The 20,417-nt window shown below is 38.8% G+C and overlaps 1 protein-coding gene across 8 annotated transcripts in view; it reads left to right on the top strand.

Annotated features, from left to right (window-relative positions):
• DMD (dystrophin) overlaps positions 1-20,417 on the top strand; it is a 1,890,745-nt gene that overhangs the window by 1,465,372 nt on the left and 404,956 nt on the right. For all 8 annotated transcript variants that reach the window (XM_066356826.1, XM_066356825.1, XM_066356822.1 and 5 more), the window contains 2 exons: positions 866-986; positions 1,868-2,136. In XM_066356826.1, coding sequence (XP_066212923.1) covers positions 866-986; positions 1,868-2,136 — 390 coding nt within the window. The remainder of the gene's footprint in view (positions 1-865; positions 987-1,867; positions 2,137-20,417) is intronic.

Genomic DNA, 20,417 nt, shown 5'->3' with positions numbered 1-20,417 from the left:
TATCTCAGCCTCACACAATGTCTCATAACCCTTAGCCCTCAATTATATATGAATTTTATTGTTTTTACTCTTATACAAGTCTGTCAGTTTTCCTTCTTCTTATGGTTCAGAAACTTCTTGAAGACAGAAACTATGAATTTTGCTTTTCTTTTAACTCCCTGTAGCAAGGAAGATTGCATACTAGAGATTAAAGTTGATACCCAAATGGCCTCAAGAAACCTATTCTAAATCTATCCATTTATAGAAAATTGTTTCCACAATTTCTACCACCAGTATATCTCTAAGCATTTCTACCTTTCTCAAAGAAGTCACAACGAATAATGCAATGGGTATTTTTTTTAAGTATTGAGTTTTTGTTCTTAGTTTACTGTTAATATATATATTGTTTTATTCATTGTCAGACATATAGGCAAAATTAATGTGATTATGAATTGGACTGGTTCTATACTTCATTATAGCCTGAGTTCTTCTAAATGTCTATTCAGGCTTTCCATTATGTTCTGGATATCCATGGATATGAACAATTTTCTATCAGCCCTGTTAGGATTTTGCCATATATGTCTTGTGACTTTAGCACTAGATTTTCAGTTGGCGGTCAGGTTATATAAAAATATCACTCTTAATGAAAGGGCTTTAACATACCTGGAAAGCCTTCCCATGCTCTCCAGAATAGTTTACAAACACAGTTGTTTCCTGATTAACAGATAGATCCCTGTAGCCTTGATCATTTTAGAACTCTCAGTTTATAAACAAAAGAGATAGGAATTAACCTGGGAATTTCATAACCAAGTTCTGAGCCCCCAGGATTAATTTGGAGAAGAACGTCACAAGCCAAATAAGCATTTCTTTTCATTTCATCCCACAGGCCTTCAAGAGGGAACTGAAAACGAAAGAACCAGTAATTATGAGCACTCTGGAGACTGTGCGGATATTTCTGACAGAGCAGCCGTTGGAAGGAATAGAGAAACCCTACCAGGAGCCCAGAGGTAATTGAATGTGGGAACTGTAATAACATATTGATAGAAAGATCAGTAGTGACAGAGCAGCCCATCCATTCTAGCTGCCAGGGTCTGGATAGCTCTCGTACTTTCTAGGTTAAATAGAATTGATTCAAATTACACTTAAATGTTGAAAAAGAATAAGGAGTTACAAACCACTGCACATAAATATGTTTGCACATTCATACAGGAGCATTAAGAGAGATTAGTGATCAGCTATTGAGACATTTAGAAAATAATAAACAAAAGAATTATCTGTGAGGAGGAATTCTGCTGTTACAAAGACCAAGCTAATTTTCAGTTTAAGAATCTGACCGAAATAAATTAGAGCTTGTGTGTGCACACCTAACATTTTTCTCCTCGCTAGCGTAAATGAATCTTGGACTACCTGATTGAGGGAAGGTAGAATAAACACACTCGGGAAGACAGACTTCAAATGTATTGGATTACTGTATTTCCCTATGTAGAAGACGCTGCCATGTATAAGATGCACCTTAATTTGGGGGCCCGAAATTTGGGGAAAAAATGCATTACATAAAGTTATTGAACTCAAGTTTTATTCGCCATAAAATTCATACAACTATTCATCAAGCGCAAAAAAGCAGGAAATGCAAGTAAAAAAAAAAAGTACAACCACTGTATAAGACACACCCAGTTTTTAGACCCCAGATTTTTCTAAAAAGGTGTCTTATACATGGGGAAATACGGTATATCAAAACTTATGCCAAAGTGCTAAAGAGTCATTCATCTGTAGGTTGGCCTCCAGTTAAACTCGACTCTTTTTTTTCCACTATGACCTTTTCAATGATGCGTTGTTTTTTTCTAACAAAAACGAATGTGGCCTAAAACCTGTCACATTACCAATTTAGAGCTGCCTCCTGAAGAAAAAGCCCAGAATGTCACACGGCTCCTGCGGAAGCAGGCCGAGGAGGTCAACACTGAGTGGGAGAAACTGAACCTGCACTCCGCGGACTGGCAGAGGAAGCTCGATGAGGCCCTCGAGAGGCTCCAGGCCCTGCAGGAAGCCACCGATGAGCTGGACCTCAAGCTGCGTCAAGCCGAGGTGATCAGAGGATCCTGGCAGCCCGTGGGTGATCTCCTCATTGACTCTCTCCAAGATCACCTCGAAAAAGTCAAGGTACCATCTACTACTTTGCATTGGGGCCCCCTGGGGGACTCCAGAGAGGTTCTCATCTGAGCCCTAGTGCAGGACTGTCTTCTCACAGAGCTCAAGGGAAGGGTTGGAGGCCTTGGGAATCAGTCCGTCTTTCACGGGTTTAGTCTTCTCGCAAGTGGTATTTGCTTCAAGAGAAGTCTGAATCGTCTGTCTTCAATAAGATAAAATGAAATAGTAGAAAGTTACAAGGCAAAACATTATTTTAGTCTTGCTATTAGGCAATCAATTTAAGTGTTTGTAACTGTTAATCCTAATCCGGAGGGACCCGAAACATTGAAGACACGAACAAAGTCCATCAATTACACACCAAAGCTTTATTGTCTAGCTTGGCCAAGCGGCGGCAACTCCAACAGAAATCTGAAGGAGAGCGCGCCGGCCCTTTGTTCTACCTAGTTTTGTAAGTGGGAAGTACAGAAGCAAAAATTGCAATTAGGAGCCCCTTACCACTATTGGTTATAGTCATATGTCCTTTAACATGATAGGACCACGTTCAATTTGCAAGCCATACATTATTTTGGAGAAAACAAAATTTACAAGTCAACACAATGGCAGAAAGATATCTTTTTACATATTAAAAGGCATTCCCATATTATCTAGTGTTCATCTGCTATCTCTCTGTCCAGAGTCACACGTGTTAACTACACGCATTTACCTAGGAGAGGTAGTTTCCATGGGGACAGATGCCCGCAAATGGCTCATAGTTATAAGAAAAGGTTTATTTTGGCTTTTCTCTTCCTGCACCTGGCTAGCCATTCACCCCTTTCCCCACAGGTGTGGTGGAATGTCTGGGGATCCATGTTTTCCTCCCCTTTGCATTTACAATACAATGCCAACGGCCATCCTGACTATGCCAATCACACAGTACAGAGACTATTCTCACAATTTCTCTGCACACCTTAACCCAAATTAATAAAATCTTCTCCAAGCCTCTTAAAATATTAATATTCATTCTGTAGTTTTTGGTACTTTACAACACCTGCGGGTGAAGTGGCTCAGTGGCTTCTCAGTAACAAAGTGGTCTAATGGACATGTGTGTGAGGGGGTCTGTGTGTGTGTGTTCACATGTGCCTTCATTATGGTATTTAGTACAAGAGTAGGAAAATAGACAAAACTTAGTCATGAGCCTGGAGTCTAGATTTTAGTCCTTTCACTAATAAAATTATGTGACTTGGGTGAGTTTATGGTACTGTTATGGCTGTTAACATTGGCCTTCCCTTAGAAGGCAATGTGTTTAATAGAATTTTGAATTGTATTATTCCGCTGCAGGAAATGTCATTATTATATTTGGAACACTGTTTTAAACTACATTTATTGGGGTAACATTGATTAGTAACATTAAATTTTAGGTGTACAGATTTATAATATGACGTCTGTATATTCTTTTGTCATGTGCCCACCGCCCAAAGTTTGGTCCCTTTCCGTCACCATATATTTGACCCCCTTCTCCCTCTCGCACCCCCTTCCCCTATGATAACTACCATGCTATTATCTGGAATGCTGTCCATGAGACCAAAGCTGTATCTCCTTGTGGCACAAAGTTAATAAATATCTTTATAGAGAAAGAATATATGTATTACAGAACATCACTGTGAAAACTAACAACTTAAAACATATTTTGTTTACTCATCTAGTGTCAAAACCAACAGGCATCCTCCCAGATATAAATCCAAAATAAGTGAATTTCCACCTGTGCTTGGCATGTCATGTCTGCCGTGCCCTCATTCTGGAAGGTTCTTTCTCCCTTGCCTTTCCTGGCACTGTCCCATCCATGTTCTCCCCCCCCCACACACACACCTCTTTTGTTTTCCTTAGTTGTGAAATACTACCTCACCTTCAAAGGTTGGTGTGCCCAAATTTCTCACTTCAGCCTGGTTCTTTTTACTGTATAAATGCTCCCAGTTTAAAATGGTGACAAATCGGAATTTCTAGTCTGGATCTCTTTTCTGGTCTTCTAACCCATAGGCCATTAGAATAAAAATACAACCATTCTGAGACCAAGTTCATTCATTCTCCTGTTTGTTTGTCCATCTCCCTGCTGCTTTTACCTGCCCTTTCTTCTCCGTTTCATTATTTCAGTTAATGGATAATAATCCAACAAGTTGCTCAGGCTAGAAACTTGAAGTCCATCCTTAAATCTGTTCACATTTTCACGGACTGCACTTGATTGCTCATTTTATCTCAGAATATTGCTCTTATATTTTCTCTTCTCTTTTTCCACCATGTCCTACTCTGAGCTCTAGTGTCTGTTACTCAGATTGTCATATTTGACATATTAAACTCTCATTCCTGGTCAGAGTACCTGGCAAACCAGAAACAGTACATTTATAATATTTGATGAATGAATGAACCATTTCTTTATTGATATTTCTGCATTAGTGATGTTCTTATAACTGTAACCCACACTCCTTGCAGGGGACTGCCTGTCTGAGAATGAGGTCCAGTGAACGAAGGATGGCCCATCTCTTCCCAGCCTGGGCTTCCCTTCCTGACTGGTGCTCCCCTCCTCTGGGCCATTGAGTCCATTCTGACCATACCACCTCTTTATCTAAATAGACCATCTTTTTTTTTTTTTTTTGTAACTCTCTACCTTTGCATATGCTCTTCTCTCTGCCTGGCTCCCCCCATCTAATCTGAACTTCCATTCAGTCCCCAAGGCCCAACTGAAATGGCACCTGCCTTTGTCATTTTCCCCAAGTGTCTCCTCCTCCCACATCCCACCACACAGAAGAAATGGCTCTCAATTCAGTGCATTCATAGGTCAGCACACGTGTTTAAACTGTCACACTCCAGTTTCACATATATTATACCAAGTCGCTTACGTACTTCTGTTTCTCCCAGAGAAAGTGAGGTTCGTAGGAACAAGGATGACACTGTACATCTTTGCATTCCAAGCAGCATAAAAAGACTCTATTTCAGCGTCTTTATTCTTTTACTCCTCAGTTGTTCATGAGCCACAATACAATGTGCTATAATTAGTTATGAATGAAGCAGACTTTGGTCTTTGCCCTCATGAAGCCTATAGTCTAATGTTTATTTGATTAGCTTTGCATTAAAACAATAGTGGAAATTTTTTTAATTTAAAACTTAGCTTTAAAACTTCTAAAATCTCTCATACCTCAACACTCTGTTACCCCATGTCTAACATTTATAAGCTGTCTACATGAAAATTAAAATAATTTTTGAAATGTATTACTTCCTATTTGTTCAGAATTAAAAATAGTATTTTTATCCAAATATATGGGAACTAAGATTTTAAAAGTTTTCCCCCAGAATGATAAATAAGTTTAGGAGAATGTCTCAGAGGAACTATGTTGGTTAATAAATCAATTAAGTGGCTGAATATATAACCTTTAGAGCAGACATAACAGGATTTATTTGTAGCCAAACCTGTCCTACAGGAGCATTTGTAGGATATTAAATATAGGTGGAAAATTTATGCAGCATGATTTAATAACAAAACCCAACTAAAAAAGAACAGCTTAAATATCAGCTAGCCCAGAGCCAACCCTATTTGCAGTTTTCTTTCGGTTCCTCTCTCTTACCTGTTCTTGATCCTAAGACCAGATTCATTTCCTATACCCGCATTGGGAAGACTCTCATTCTGACCTAAATAATAACAAAATGTATATACATTAAATATTCCTTTAAAAAGAACATATATAGATATAAAATGTATATTATATATTGTATGTAATATAAAAAGGAACATATATATAATATAATATATGTTATAATATATTATATATATTATATCACTTATATCATATTATATTATATATCATCTCAACACTTCTGTCTTTCTCAAATATAGATATGCTTAAATTATAATAACCATCAGAATATTTATGTACTTGGAAGAGGGTAGAGAGACAGTGATGGAAGAAGACTTGACTTGGGTTGGTGAACACACGATGCAATATAGACAATGTATTATAGAATTATATACCTAAACCTGTATTCTTTTATTAACCAATGTTACTCCAATATATTTTTTTAAAATTTAAGAATATTTATGGACCCTGGCCAGTTGCATAATGGTAGAGCGTTGGCCCAGCATGTGGATGTCCCAGGTTCAATTTATGATTAGGGCACACAGGAAAAGCGACCATCTTCTTCTTCATCCCACCCTCTCTCCTCTCTCTCTTTCTCTCTCTCTTCCCCTCCCACAGCCATGGCTCAATTGGTTCAAGTGCATCAGCCCCTGGCACTGAGTATGGCTCTGTGGAGCCTTCACCTCAGGTGCTAAAAATAGCTCAGTTGCAAGCATGGCCCCAGATGGGCAGAGCGTTGGCCCCAGACGAGGGTTACTGGGTGGATCCCAGTTGGGGCGCATGCAGGAGTCTGTCTCTGTATCTCCCCTCCTCTCACTTGGGAAAAGAAGAAAAAAATATATTTATGTACTGGTCCTAATTGATGCAATTATTTTGGTTTCTAACCCAGTATTATATGACTATATCATGCCTATTTTAAAGTTACAGATTACGTGAAATCACATGTAGTCATTTCCCTTCAATAACTCCCCTTAATTTTGCCATGAAAGTAAAATAAATCCTTTTTCTCAGTTGCATTTCAACACCACCAGGTTTGAAACACTGAAGCTGTGGTAGTGGTAGCTTATAAGAGCTGAATTTGATTCAAACTTACTTTGAAAAGAAGAAGAAGCATATTTAAAAGCACTGTTCCTGTTTTTCTACTCAGCAATTGAAGGTCTCAGAAGTTCCACACTGTAGGGAACTCCAAGCTAAGAGCTAGGCATGCAGCCAGAAGAACATTTTATAGACCCATCTTAGTTCATTTTCATCACCCTGAGTGACTCTCTCATAATGTCCACCTCTATTCTGAGCTCATCTGTTCAAGAAATAACTATGGAATGTGTGTTTGTGTAGTATCTGGCGTTAATATCATTCCCGTTAGCAAATGTGGCTTTGGGGTTCAGAGAATGACAAAACAACACTTAAGTCCTGGGACACTTTGGAAATGGCATTATTGCTAGCTAATCATCTTCAAAACAGTATACATATATACTATACTCCTTTAAGGAATATAGTGTTAATGTTGACTAAGCGAATCTCAGCCTTCCAAATATAGATTTTATAGCAATAACCACTAGAATCAAATTTAAATTTTAAATGTGTCTTTATTTTTAAAATTCTTGATTTATGCTACTTATCAAAGATTTTAAAGACAGGCTCATTATCTCTCACTGTACTGGAAATAATACCAATGCTTATGTGACTACACAAATAGTCTTGCTATTCTTATAGTAATGGGGAATCTGAATAACTCCTTTAATCACTAGGTGCTCTACAGAGATTTATAAGTGAATATATAGACTGGTTTTAATAAAGAAGATTCACTTTTGAACGTAAAGTTTACATATCACAGTTTTGTTCTTTTTTATTATTGATTTTAATTTATTCTGTTTACATAGATTCTAGTCTTTCCCAAATGCATCCCCCCTCCCCCATATTCCCCTCAACATGTCCCTTGCCCCACTCCCCATAGCACCCTCCCCCCCTTTGCTTGAGGTTTATCCCATCCTATCATCTCCTTTCCCTCTGTCCTCTTTTCCTCTGGTCCCTTTGATCTCTCCTCTCTCTCAATTCCATTCCTCAGTTCACATTGTTCATTGGATTCCTCAAATGAATGAGGTCATATGATATTTTTCTTTCTCTGCCTGGCTTATTTCACTTAACATAATAGTTTCCATGTCCATCCATGTTGTCGCAAAAGGTAAGATTTCCTTCTTGTTCATGGCCCCATAGTATTCCATTGTATATATGTACTACTGCTTTTTAATCCACTCGTCCACTGACGGACACTTGGGTTTTTTCCAGATCTTCGCTATTGTGAACAATGCTGCCATAAACATGGGGGTGCATTTCTCCTTTTGAAACAGTGCTATGTTGTTCTTGGGGTATATTCCTAAAAGTGGGATAGCTGGATCAAAAGACAGTTCAATTTTTAATTTTTTGAGGAATCTCCATGTTGTTTTCTACAGTGGCTGCACCAGTCTGTATTCCCACCAGCAGTGCAGGAGGGTTCCCTTTTCTCCACATCCTCGCCAGCACTTACTCTGTGTTGTTTTGTTGATGAGCGCCATTCTGACTGGTATGAGGTGGTATCTCATTGTGGTTGTAATTTGCATTTCTCTAATGATTAGTGATGTGAGCATTTTTTTATATGCCTATTAGCCATCTGTATTTCCTCTTTGGAGAATTGTCTATTCATTTCTTTTGCCCATATTTTGATTGGATTGTTTATCTTCCTGGTGTTGAGTTTTACAAGGTCTTTATAAATTTTGGTTATTAACCCCTTATCAGATGTATTGTCGAATATGTTCTCCCATTGTGTAGTTTGTCTTTTTATTTTGTTCTTATTGTCTTTACCTGTGCAAAAGCTTTTTAGTTTGATATAGTCCCATTTGTTTATCCTGTCTTTTATTTCACTTGACCGTGGAGATAAATCAGCAAATATATTGCTTTGAGAGATGTCAGAGAGCTTACTGCCTATGTTTTCTTCTAAGATGCTTATGGTTTCATGGCTTACAGTTAAGTCTTTTATCCATTTTGAGTTTATTTTTATGAATGGTGTTAAGTTGGTAGTCTAGTTTCATTTTTTTTACAGGTAGCTGTCCAATTTTCCCAACACCATTTGTTGAAGAGGCTGTCTTTACTCCATTGTATGCTCTTATCTCCTTTGTCAAATATCAGTTGTCCATAAAGCTGTAGGTTGATTTCTGGGTTCTCTGTTCTGTTCCATTGATCTATATGCCTGGTCTTATGCCAGTACCTAGCTGTTTTGAGTACAATGGCCTTGTAGTATAACTTGATATCATGAAGTGTAATACCTCCCACTTTATTCTTCCTTTTCAAGATTGCTGAAGCTATTCATGTTCTTTTTTGGTTCCATATAAACTTTTGAAATATGTGTTCTATATCTTTGAAGTATGTCATTGGTATTTTAATTGGTATTGCATTGAATTTGTAAATTGCTTTGGGTAATATAGACATTGTAATGATGTTTATTCTTCCTAACCATGAGCACGGTATATGCTTCCACTTGTTTGTATCTTCCTTGATTTCTTTATCAATGTTTCATAATTTTCCGAGTACAAGTCTTTAATCTCCTTGGTTAAATGTACTCCTAGGTACTTTATTTTTTGGTTGCAATAGTGAAGGGGATTGTTTCCTTAATTTCTCTGACAGTTCATTGTTGATGTATAAAAATGTCTCTGATTTCTGAGTATTAATTTTATATCCTGCCAGCTTGCCAAATTCATTTATCAGGTCCAGTAGTTTTTTGACTGAGACTTTAGGATTTTCTATATACAATATCATATCATCTGCAAATAATGATAGTTTTACTTCTTTTCCAATTTGGATGCCTTTTATTTCTTCTTCTTGTCTGACTGCTATGGCTAGGACTTCCAGGACTATGTTGAATAAGAGTGGTGAAAGGGGGCACCCCTGCCTTGTTCCTGATCTTAAGGGGATTGATTTTAATTTTTGCCCATTGAGTATGATGTTGACTGTGGGTTTGTCATAGATGGCCTTTATCATGTTGAGGTATGTTCCCTGTATTCCCACTTTGCTGAGAGTTTTGATCATGAATGGGTGCTGGATTTTATCAAATGTTTTTCTGCATCTATTGAAATTATCATGTGCTTTTTCTACTTCCTTTTGTTTATGTGATGAATCACATTGATTGATTTACGAATATTGTACCAGCCTTGCCTCCCCAGAATAAATGCCACGTGATCATAGTGTATGATTTTTTTCATATATTGCTGGATCCGGTTGGCTAATATTTTGTTGAGGATTTTAGCATCTAGGTGCATCAGGGATATTGGCCAATAATTTTCTCTTTTTGTGTTGTCTTTGCCTGGTTTTGGAATCAGAATTATGCTCGCCTCATAAAAGAAACTTAGAAGTCTTCCTTCCTCTTGAATTTTTGAAATAGCTTGAGAAGGATAGGAGTTAGTTCTTCTTTGAATATTTGGTAGAATTCACTTGTAAAGCTATCAGGCCCCGGGCTTTTGTTTGTTGGGAGCTTTTTGATAACTGTTTCGATTTCATTGTTGTAATCAGTCTGTTTTGGTTTTCTGATTCTTCCAGATTGATTTTTAAGATATTGTTTCAAGGAATTTGTCCATTTTATCTAGGTTGTCTAATTTTTTGGCAAACAGTTCTTCATAGTATTTTCTTACAATCCTTTGTATTTCTGTTGTGTCATTTGTTATTTCTCCACTCTCATTTCTAATTTTATTTATTTGAGTCTTCTCTCTTTTTCTCTTGGTGAGTCTGGTTAAAGGTTCATCAATCTTGTTTACCTTTACAAAGAACCAGCTTCTTGTTTCATTGATCCTCTGTATTGTTTCTTTAGCCTCTATGTCATTTATTTCTGCTCTGATCTTTATCATTTCCTTCCTTCTACTACCTCTGGGCTTTACTTGCTGTTCTTTTTCTAGTTCTTTTAGATGCAGGGCTAAGTTGTTTATTTGAGCTTTCTCTAGATTCTTAAGGTATGCCTGTAATGTTACATACTTCCCTCTCAGGACTGTTTTTGCTGTGTCCCATAAATTTTGAGTTGATGTATGCTCATTATCATTCGTTTCTAGGAATTTTTTTATTTCTTCTTTGATCTCATTGTTAACCCACTTGTTATTTAATAGCATGCTATTTAGTCCAAGTGTTTGAGTATTTTTCAGTTTTTCTGTTGTGGTTGATTTCTAGTTTCATGCCGTTATGATGAAAGAAAATGCTTTGTATTACTTCAATCTTCTTAAATTTGTTGAGACTGCTTTTGTGCCCTAACATGTGGTTTATCCTAGAGAATGTACCATAAGCACTTGAAAAGAATGTATATTCTGCTGCTTTAGGGTGAAAGGTTCTGAAGATATCTATTAAATCCAATTGATCTAATGTGTCCTTTAAGTCTGCTGTTTCTTTGTTAATTTTCTTTCTTGAGGATATGTCTAGTGATGTTAGTGGGGTATTGAAATCCCCTACTATTATAGTATTGCTGTTGATCTTGCCCTTTACATCTATCAAAGTCTGCTTTATATATTTAGGTGCTCGTATATTAAGTGTGTAGATATTTATACTGGTTATATCTTCCTGTTGGGTTACTCCCTTTATCATTATGTAGTGACTTTCTTTATCTCTTACTATGGCCTTTGTTTTAAAGTCCATTTTGTCTGATATAAGTATTGCTACCCAGCTTTTTTTTCATTTCCATTTGCATGAAATATTTTTTTCCATCCATTTACCTTTATTCTATGTGCATCTTTAGTTTTAAGGTGTGTCTCTTGTAGACAGCATATGTATGGGTCCTATTTTCTTATCCACGCAGCTACCCTATGTCTTTTGATTGGATCATTTAATCCTTTTACATTTAAGGTTATTATTGATATGTAGTTGTTTTTTTGCCATTTTATTCTTTAAAGCTGTATTCCTCTTTAGTTATATTCTTTTCCCCCTTTGATCTGTTTATAACAGGCCCTTTAACATTTCTTGCATCATTGGTTTAGTTGTAATGAATTCCTTGAGGTTTTTTTTTTGTCTGGGAAGCTTTTTATTTCTAACTTCAATTTTAAATGATAGCCTTGCTGGATAAAGTAGTCTTGGTTGTAGGCTCTTGTTCTGCATTACTTTGAACATTTCTTGCCATTCCCTTCTGGCCTCAAGTATTTCTGTTGAGAAGTCAGAAGTCATCCTCATGGGGGCTCCTTTGTAGGTGATAGCCTTTTTTTCTCTAGCAGCTTTTAATATTTTCTCTTTATCTCTTATCTTTGGTATTTTCATTATGATGTGTCTTGGTGTAGATTTTTTTGGGTTTCTTTTTAATGGAATTCTCTATGCTTCTTGAACTTGTGTGACTTTTTCCTGCATCAGTTTACGGAAGTTTTTAGCTATGATTTCATTGAATAAAGTCTCTATCCCTTCTTCTTTCTCTTCTTCTTCAAGAACCCCTATGACACAGATGTTATTTCTCTTCATGTTGTCACAGAGTTCTTAAGAGTTTCCTCAGACTTTTTGAGTCTCTTTTCTTTTTTCTGCTCTGCTTCCATGCCTTTGTTTATCTTGTCCTCTAACTCGCTGATTCGATCCTCAGCTTCATCCATCCTGTTTTTAATTCCTTCCATTGTGGTCTTCATTTCTGATATTGTATTTGTCATTTCTGATTGATTCTTTTTATTATTTCAATGTCCTTTTTTATACTTGCTATCTATTTAGTTGTTCATATGACCATCTATTGTTGTTCTAATATTTTTTAGCATCCTAACAATCATTATTTTCAACTCTGCATCTGGTAATTTGGTTATATCTGACTCATTCAAGTCCTTTTCTGGGGATTTCTCTTGATTCAATTGGGTTGCATTTCTCTGCCTTCCCATTTTGTCTGTGTATAAGAAGGGTGTGGCCACTGGAGTCCAATGGGTGTGGCTTCTGTGTTCCCTAGGTGTGGTCTGTCTGCAGGCCTGCCAGCCCTTCTCCTGCTGCCTCAGGCATTCGAGTATGGGTATTGCCAGTGCCGGTGGGCTGCAGCTGTCACTGCAATTTCCTCCTCTCCTCCACGGGAGGGGCTGTGTTCATGTGCCCAAATCTACAAACCTCGGCCTTCACCCCACCCCCACAGGTAGGGCTGCGTGCTGCACCTGGGACCACAGCCTCAGCACTGCGGGCAGGGGTGAGCACCTTTGTTCAGCCACGGGTCTCTGCCTATTCCCGGGCTTTCACCCTGTCCCCTTGGGCATACTACGCTTGCACATTAGGCTGCAAGCCCCAGCTCCACAGACCGGGTGGGGCTGTGTGCTCATGCTCAGCCGTGGGTCTCTGCAGTTCCCAGGCTTTTGCCTTTTTCCTGTGGATGGGATTGCAGGTGGGCCCAGAGCCAGCCAGACCACTTTCATGTGCCCCTTCCGCCCCCACCAGGCAAGACTGAGCTCACACTGGGCCTCAGTCATGGCCGCCCAGATGCTGCCCCCGCCAATAGGGACCACGCTTCCATGTCCCGCCGCCACCTGCCTTCCAGTGAGCACTCAGCTGTGTGGGTGGCGGCACTGCAGCTCAGACCCTAGCATTCAATACTGTATTCCTTAAGGCTCCCTCCTTCTAAGCGACTCTGTTCTGAGTGCCATGGAAGAGCCTGTTTGGCTGGTGTCCTGCTTCCCTTTGCTCATATTGTTGGTTCCAGGGGAAATATTCACTTCCAATTTGGGGAGTGACTCATCCCAGGGGTTAGGGTAGCTGTCCCTCAAAGTGTTTCTGCCTGTGCCTCCTAGATTACACTCTCTTCCTGCTACTCTGGTCATCTCCTCTCTCCCCATCCCCGGAGCCCCAGGTGAGTGGTTGTGAGAGAGATTTTCAGTGCGGTTCCTTTAAGAAGAATCCTGGGACTGAGAAATTGTCTCTTTCTCACAAACAGTATCCTGACTTGTTTCGCAGCTATATACTGTCCATACACTTCTTCTAGGTGCTGGGGCTTTGTTCCTGGGGCCCCAGACCCTCCTCTCTCCGCTAAACTCACTTCCCGCCATGTGAGTCCCTCCGGGCTGCCATTTGCTCCCGGGAGCTGGGCAGCCTTCTCCAAGTTTCCGCTTTTCCTACCAGTCTCAGTGTGGCTTCTTCAGTGTTCCTTGGTTAAAGAGTCCTCTTAGTTTAGTCCAAAGTAGGGTTTCCAGATGATGGTTCTTAAAATTAAGTTGTAATCCACTTTGGTTCTGGGAGGTGGAAGTTGGTACGTCCGCCTCCTCCATCGCCATCTTGCCATCCATATAGTTTTGTTCTTAAGAATAATTCCTGTGTGAAGCAGTTTGTATGAGTTGTTTTCCAAGTTTTCTTTTTGTTCTAATCTACCATGATTTCTTTACAAAGAAAGTGGTACATCATACTTGAGCCAAGAGTATTTTGTTGCCTTTAGTTGGGCTTTTGATTTGAAACACCGTTTTTCCACACACCATAGTTCAAGTCTCCCAGGCTGCTATCTTGGAATATGCAAATTAGTTATACTTATGTAGTTATAAATTTTATGTTTTCTATCAGACTTTTTTAAAAGATTTTATTTATTGATTTTAGAGAGAGGAGAGAGAGAAAGAAGGGGGAACAGGAAGCATCAACTCATAGTTGCTTTTCATATGTGCCTTGACTGGGCAAGCCTGGGACTTTGAACTGGCAACTTCAACGTTCCAGATTGACACTCCATCCACTGTGCCACCCCAGGTCAGGCTTCTGTCAGACTTTTATCATACATTTTTTACTGTGAAAAGTCAAGGACAGGGATTCTGTGAGATTTTCCCTAAAGTTCTTACAATGAAATGTTTTAATTAGACCTTTTCAGAATTATAATTGAGGCTAATGTAATGATGTGTATAGTAGACTAGGGACTATGACAAAGTCACCATAGTGCCCTGACTTATTTATGTTCAACATTTACATCTAAAAATTTAAGAAGAAACCTTGGAAATGCATCTTCTCAGGCCTACTATCCAGAGTCCCTATGGCTTGGTTTATTATTATTTTATTAATTTTGGCATATGTATCATTTATGAGTCTACCTTAAGTCCTTTCCTATATGTAAATTTTATAAGAAAGTTTATAATTCTTTCTTATAGAGATAGAGGATGCATAGTTAGACAGAACTGTCACAAACAGTACAATTCTAAGAATGATTCAAAATATGTAAGCTCTCTCAACTCTGAATAAAGGAATGACATCTCCATAATAAATGAGTTGTATTGGCCTTAGTAGGAAGAGGAATATTTACTAATATTTTGCTAATTTTCATTAACCAGAAATGAATTGCTCTGTGGAGGCTTCTGTTGTTTTTATACAAATGCTCTGGGTATTATATAAGCCTTTGATGAAGAAGAAAATACAAACACAAAAAGATGCACTCTTTTGTAACTCTGGATTAAATATGAAACTAATGCCTGTCCTATGGAATAACCAGGGTTTTATCTAGTTTTAAAAGCATGCAATTGTGATGTTTAAAAGCTTAGGATTTGGCCTTTGATAGCTGGGAATGGGAAATTATGTTATAGTAAAGTCTCACTTATGTACTTTAAAAGAACAGGGTTTTTTTTAATAAAATGGTCATTGATGGCTTTAATAGAGCTTAGAAACTAAAATGGGAGTTAGTCTTCTTAAAATTCCTGACCAAATTATTTGTTCAGTGTAAAATTAATTGTAAATTAGTGTTGCCCAAAGAGCTTATTACTTAGTTCCCATGTATTCTCTCTCATTTCCCTCCTTGTTTATAGAACTAAAAGCAAATTGCTGAGGACAGAAACATGGACTCATGTTCTTTACCCATGGCTTCTGATTTTAGATAGTGCTACTTGCCTTTTAAAAGCCCCTACCTCGACTTAAGCAAACAGAAGCTTCGTTTACCATGCTGTACCCATCCTGCCTTTGAAACTTCTGGAAAGACAGTGCGGAGTAATTGTTTCAGACATCTGCTTAGCATACTTTGAAGTGCATATAAGTTCTTTTCCAGTTTCATTTGAACCCCAGCTGTCTTCACCGAAGTCTATAATCAATCTGAATTAAGTTGTCCTACTTCTCCTAATAAGTCTCTTATTAAGTTCTGCACCAGCCTCTTAGGGAGACTTAAAAGCTAATTCATGTAGAATTGCCATTTTCTCCTCATTCATTTGTCAGCTTTCCAAATGCCAACAAAAACAATTGCGAAGACTATTCATTTGGCTCTTCATAAACAACTTATGTAAGTGTAGTATACATTGGAACCAAGCAGACAGTTTCAAACAGTGGGTGAGAGGATCAATGACATTCAGCACCCTTTCTTTCTGTCTGTTTTGAGATACCTTCCACAGTCAAAGCGTCGAGCCATTTCTTTAATAAAGGAAACCTCCCTCTGCTTTTACTTTCCTAAATAAGGTAATTACTAAACGAACTTTGCTTAAAGATAGGAGAAGGCTTTAGAACAGTTGGAAAAGAAACATTTTTTTTTATTATTGAATGTATTTTAATTTGGCCTTTTTTTTTTATTCCTTTGATGGACTGGGATAAAAGAAGAAGCTAGAATTGGCTACCATTGTTTATTGTATTAAATCAGAGTTGTACAACCCTTCCTCTGGTCATGGGCTATTTAGAAGGACATGGATAATCAAAATGTTCAGCTAATGAGTTCATCTAACATTATTCTACTAAAGAAGTGTTTAATTAGATAATAAAAATTTCTCCAAAGAATATTATTCTTCCTACTGTTTGATAGCAACCATATCAAAAATTGATCCTTTAATATACCAATCTTGTTTACTGAGGATTTATTCCAGAAGTTCTGTTTGTGGCTGGTGGTAATTATAATACTATTCCCTAAGAGTCTTAGGTAGTAAAAGGCTATTCAAAGCAGAAACGTAAGTAATGTATTACCAGCAGTAACAGATCTGAAAACTCAAGCATTCATTCATTTATGATAAGGTTAAAACCTATATGCAAAGGAGTATGATCTCATTATAGAGTGTGAATGTTTAATTTATTTCATGAATAAAATTGTACTCGGAGTTGTATTAATGGCATCTCGATTTTCTTGGGAATATTATTATTATTTAGTACCAAGCTGAAGGACCAAGAATTTCTAGTAGCTTGTGTGTGTGTGTGTGTGCCTATGCCGCATTCACTAGAAACAGTTCTAAATGTATGAGTTATTTATGTAACTGAAAATCCCTAGAAAATAGAAGTACACAGCCAATGTATATATATTTATTTTCCTTTGACATCTACCAGACTTGTAACAAGTTTAAAGTTCACAGTTATGCTACTTTCCTACGATAAGGACAAGAAGGAATGATTTAAGAACAAATAACCCAAGGAGTGGGCTCCTGCTGTGTTCCTGTCATGTTTGGCAATTACAATCTTCAAAATTACACAGTTAACATTCGCACCAATATAACGCCTTACACAAGATTACATTAACTAAGTTAAGCAGCGGCACTGAATAATTGGTAAACCAGTGTTCTGGGTGTAGGAACAGATGTGTCTATGATACTATCGTAACCCTCGCATATTAATGGGCCTGAAGAAGAGTGAACTTTTGCATAATAACATTTTAGTTACATTTAACATTTCCTATAGATTTTTCTTTTCAACTGCATTTGCCAAAAGCAGTGCTCCTCAAAATTTTCTACTTCGGTACTCTTAATTGCCAAGGAGATGAAGCCTGGTGTCTTTTCCCCCTGCATCTGCTTACCCCCTTTTTCCATGAGCCAGAAATTGGTTTGCTAGTTCTTGTTATCTTTTTTAAAGCTCACGTCAATTTTATTACCTTCTCCATTGTGTATCTGTTGTGTTTTCATATGAAGACGTTTTCCTCTAAAATCTGAAGTGAAATGAATATCCCAGTATATTCACCTATGGGTATGAAGACGTAATTTGAGAAGCATGGGATGAAACACTGCCCAGTTTACGCAGGCTTCATCTCTTTCCATCACCTTCTGTCTTTAATGGATACACACAAGGGGTAGATCCTTGCCATTTCAAATTTGTGCTGTTGCAACAGCTCCTTGGGACCCAAAATGTCCGTGAGTCGGAGCTTTTCCTAATTTTGAGCACGTATTCTTTGAGGCCTGAGTGCAGCAGTCCCTTAACTAACGGCTCAACTGGTGTCATAGGTCAAGTTCCCTGGAAGCGGAACCTATGAACAGGGATCTGGGTGCACATGATTTATAGATGATCTGCTTTCAAGAGAAGCCTATATGGGAGTTAGGGAAGCATAATTATGGAGAAGAAAGAGCCAAGCTAGAGAATGCCTCGGGCAAAATCAAGTTTCATGCCCTGATCCATAAGGAGAGAGCTCTGGAGTATAAACCACACAGCAGAGTTGTCTTTTTATACACCAGCCAAGCACTGCCCGTGGTCACCAGTTTATGCCTATCAATTAGCTCTGAGAAGGGCTGAACACTGATCTGTAGCCTTTTCCCATTGTCGTGGTGTAAGTACTCCTGTCATGGCTGATTCAAGCTACCGACATGATCTCATTCAATGCAGAATTAGGAAGAGATACCCACAACTGACTCTTGGACTGTGGCCCAGCCCCCCACTGGCTGTGGCCCACCGATGGGGACAGGAATTACCTCCTAGGCAAAGGGTTTGTGCACCTCCTGGGCTAGGGGACTCCCACCAGCAGAAATCATCTTTCTGAAGAAGAGAGGCAACTGTGAGACATAAATAGCCAACAGTTACAGCAGCTGGAGGGGACATGTCAGATCAGGAAAAGTGCCCACCACAGCTGGTGAGCAAAACTAGTAATCCACTCAGCCTTCATACCTCAATGGGGCTTTTGCAATGCTGTTTGGCTCTTACATATGCAATAATTATTTAGAAATGATGAAAATTTTGTTTCTTTATGGAAAATCTACCCGTCCCTGACCCTACTTCCTACATACTTACTGGAATTGGTAATAGAAGAGAAGAGCCCTGGCCGGTTGGCTCAGCGGTAGAGCGTCGGCCTGGCGTGCGGGGGACCCGGGTTCGATTCCCAGCCAGGGCACATAGGAGAAGCGCCCATCTGCTCCTCCACCCCTCCCCCCTCCTTCCTCTCTGTCTCTCTCTTCCCCTCCCACAGCCAAGGCTCCATTGGAGCAAAGATGGCCTGGGTGCTGGGGATGGCTCCTTGGCCTCTGCCCCAGGCGCTAGAGTGGCTCTGGTCGCAACATGGCAACGCCCAGGATGGGCAGAGCATCGCCCCCTGGTGGGCAGAGCGTCGCCCCTGGTGGGCGTGCCAGGTGGATCCCGGTCGAGCGCATGCGGGAGTCTGTCTGACTGTCTCTCCCCGTTTCCAGCTTCAGAAAAATACAAAAAATAAATAAATAAATAAAATTAAAAAAATAGAAGAGAAGAAGTCTAAGATAGTGATGATTATTCATTTAAAAAGTGGCTTTCTGAGTGATTTGGGCTTTATAGGTATAGTATTGGCGTTTTAATTGTACCATTTGAGGGTTGCTTCAGAGGACTGAGAGCTAGACTTGCCTTCCTACTATTAGTACTTTAAAATTAAGATGTTGAATCACATAGTTTTTACATCATTTGAATGTTGTTCCATTTACTAATGACAGCAATTAAATTTACAAATTCTCTTCATCATTTCCTGCCAAACCCACTGATTATAAGGAAGTGCTTTGAAGAGTTTCTGAAACTAGGACTTTCAAAATAGTTGAGACTAATCAACTTTCTTAAATTAAAACCGCTCGCCCTGGCTGGTTGACTCAGTGGTAGAGCATCGGCCCAGTGTGTGGATGTCCCGGGTTTGATTCCCCACCAGGTTACACAGGAGAAGTGCCCATCTGCTTCTCCACCCTTCCCCCTTTCCTTTCACTCTTTTTCTCTATCTCTTTCTTCACCTCCTGCAGCCAAGGCTCCACTGGAGCAAAGTTGGCCCGGGCGCTAGTATAGCTTCATAGCCTCTGCCTCGGGTGCTAGAATGGCTCCGGTTGCAACAGAGCAACGCCCCAGATGGGCAAAGCATCGCCTCCTAGTGGGCTTGCCAGGTGGATCCCAATTGGGCATATGCGGGAGTCTGTCCATCTGCCTCCCCACTGCCCTCCCCACTTCTCACTTCAGAAAAATACAAAAACAAAACTGCTTGCTTGTTATGTATAGCAGATAGCTTTTCCAAGAGTTCCTACATTCTCCGACTTATCTTGTCAACCCTCTGAGGATCCATGTTCGAAGTGGAGGGTATATGTGTGTGTGTGGAAATGGGATGGATATGGGATAAAATTGGGAGAGCAAGTAGCAGAAAGTAGAAAATAGTCTTAAGCTCAGTAATTGGGAAAGGGAGGTATTTTTCCACAAATACAGTACAAAATCGCTATGTTATATGCCTGTCGAAAAGTTCATAGTTATGCTATAGGGTGATTGGTAAATGTAATAAGAATTATAAGATAAATATAATAGAAACAAATATCTTAAAATATACATTAATGTTAAATAAGAAACATTCAAAACAAACTTTCTCCCTTTTTTTGGAATCCTAGGGGTGAGTGCAGGGGATAGAAATACAGGAAATTTTACCTTAAAGTAATTGGATTAATGTTCAATGGAAAATGGAAATAGCTATGTATCAACCCACTCAAATCAAGTACACACTAAATAATTGAGTTTACTGAATTAAGCAGAGTACGAGTACATTGATTTTCAATGTTACTGAAAATTGGTCCACATATCATTGTTACGTTTGTGTTTGTAAACTTCAATATGTATTAAGTTTCTGCAGTGTGT

The sequence above is a fragment of the Saccopteryx leptura genome, chromosome X, assembly GCF_036850995.1.
Source record: "Saccopteryx leptura isolate mSacLep1 chromosome X, mSacLep1_pri_phased_curated, whole genome shotgun sequence".
NCBI lineage: Eukaryota > Metazoa > Chordata > Mammalia > Chiroptera > Emballonuridae > Saccopteryx > Saccopteryx leptura.
This window is presented reverse-complemented; position numbering and strand designations above follow the sequence as displayed.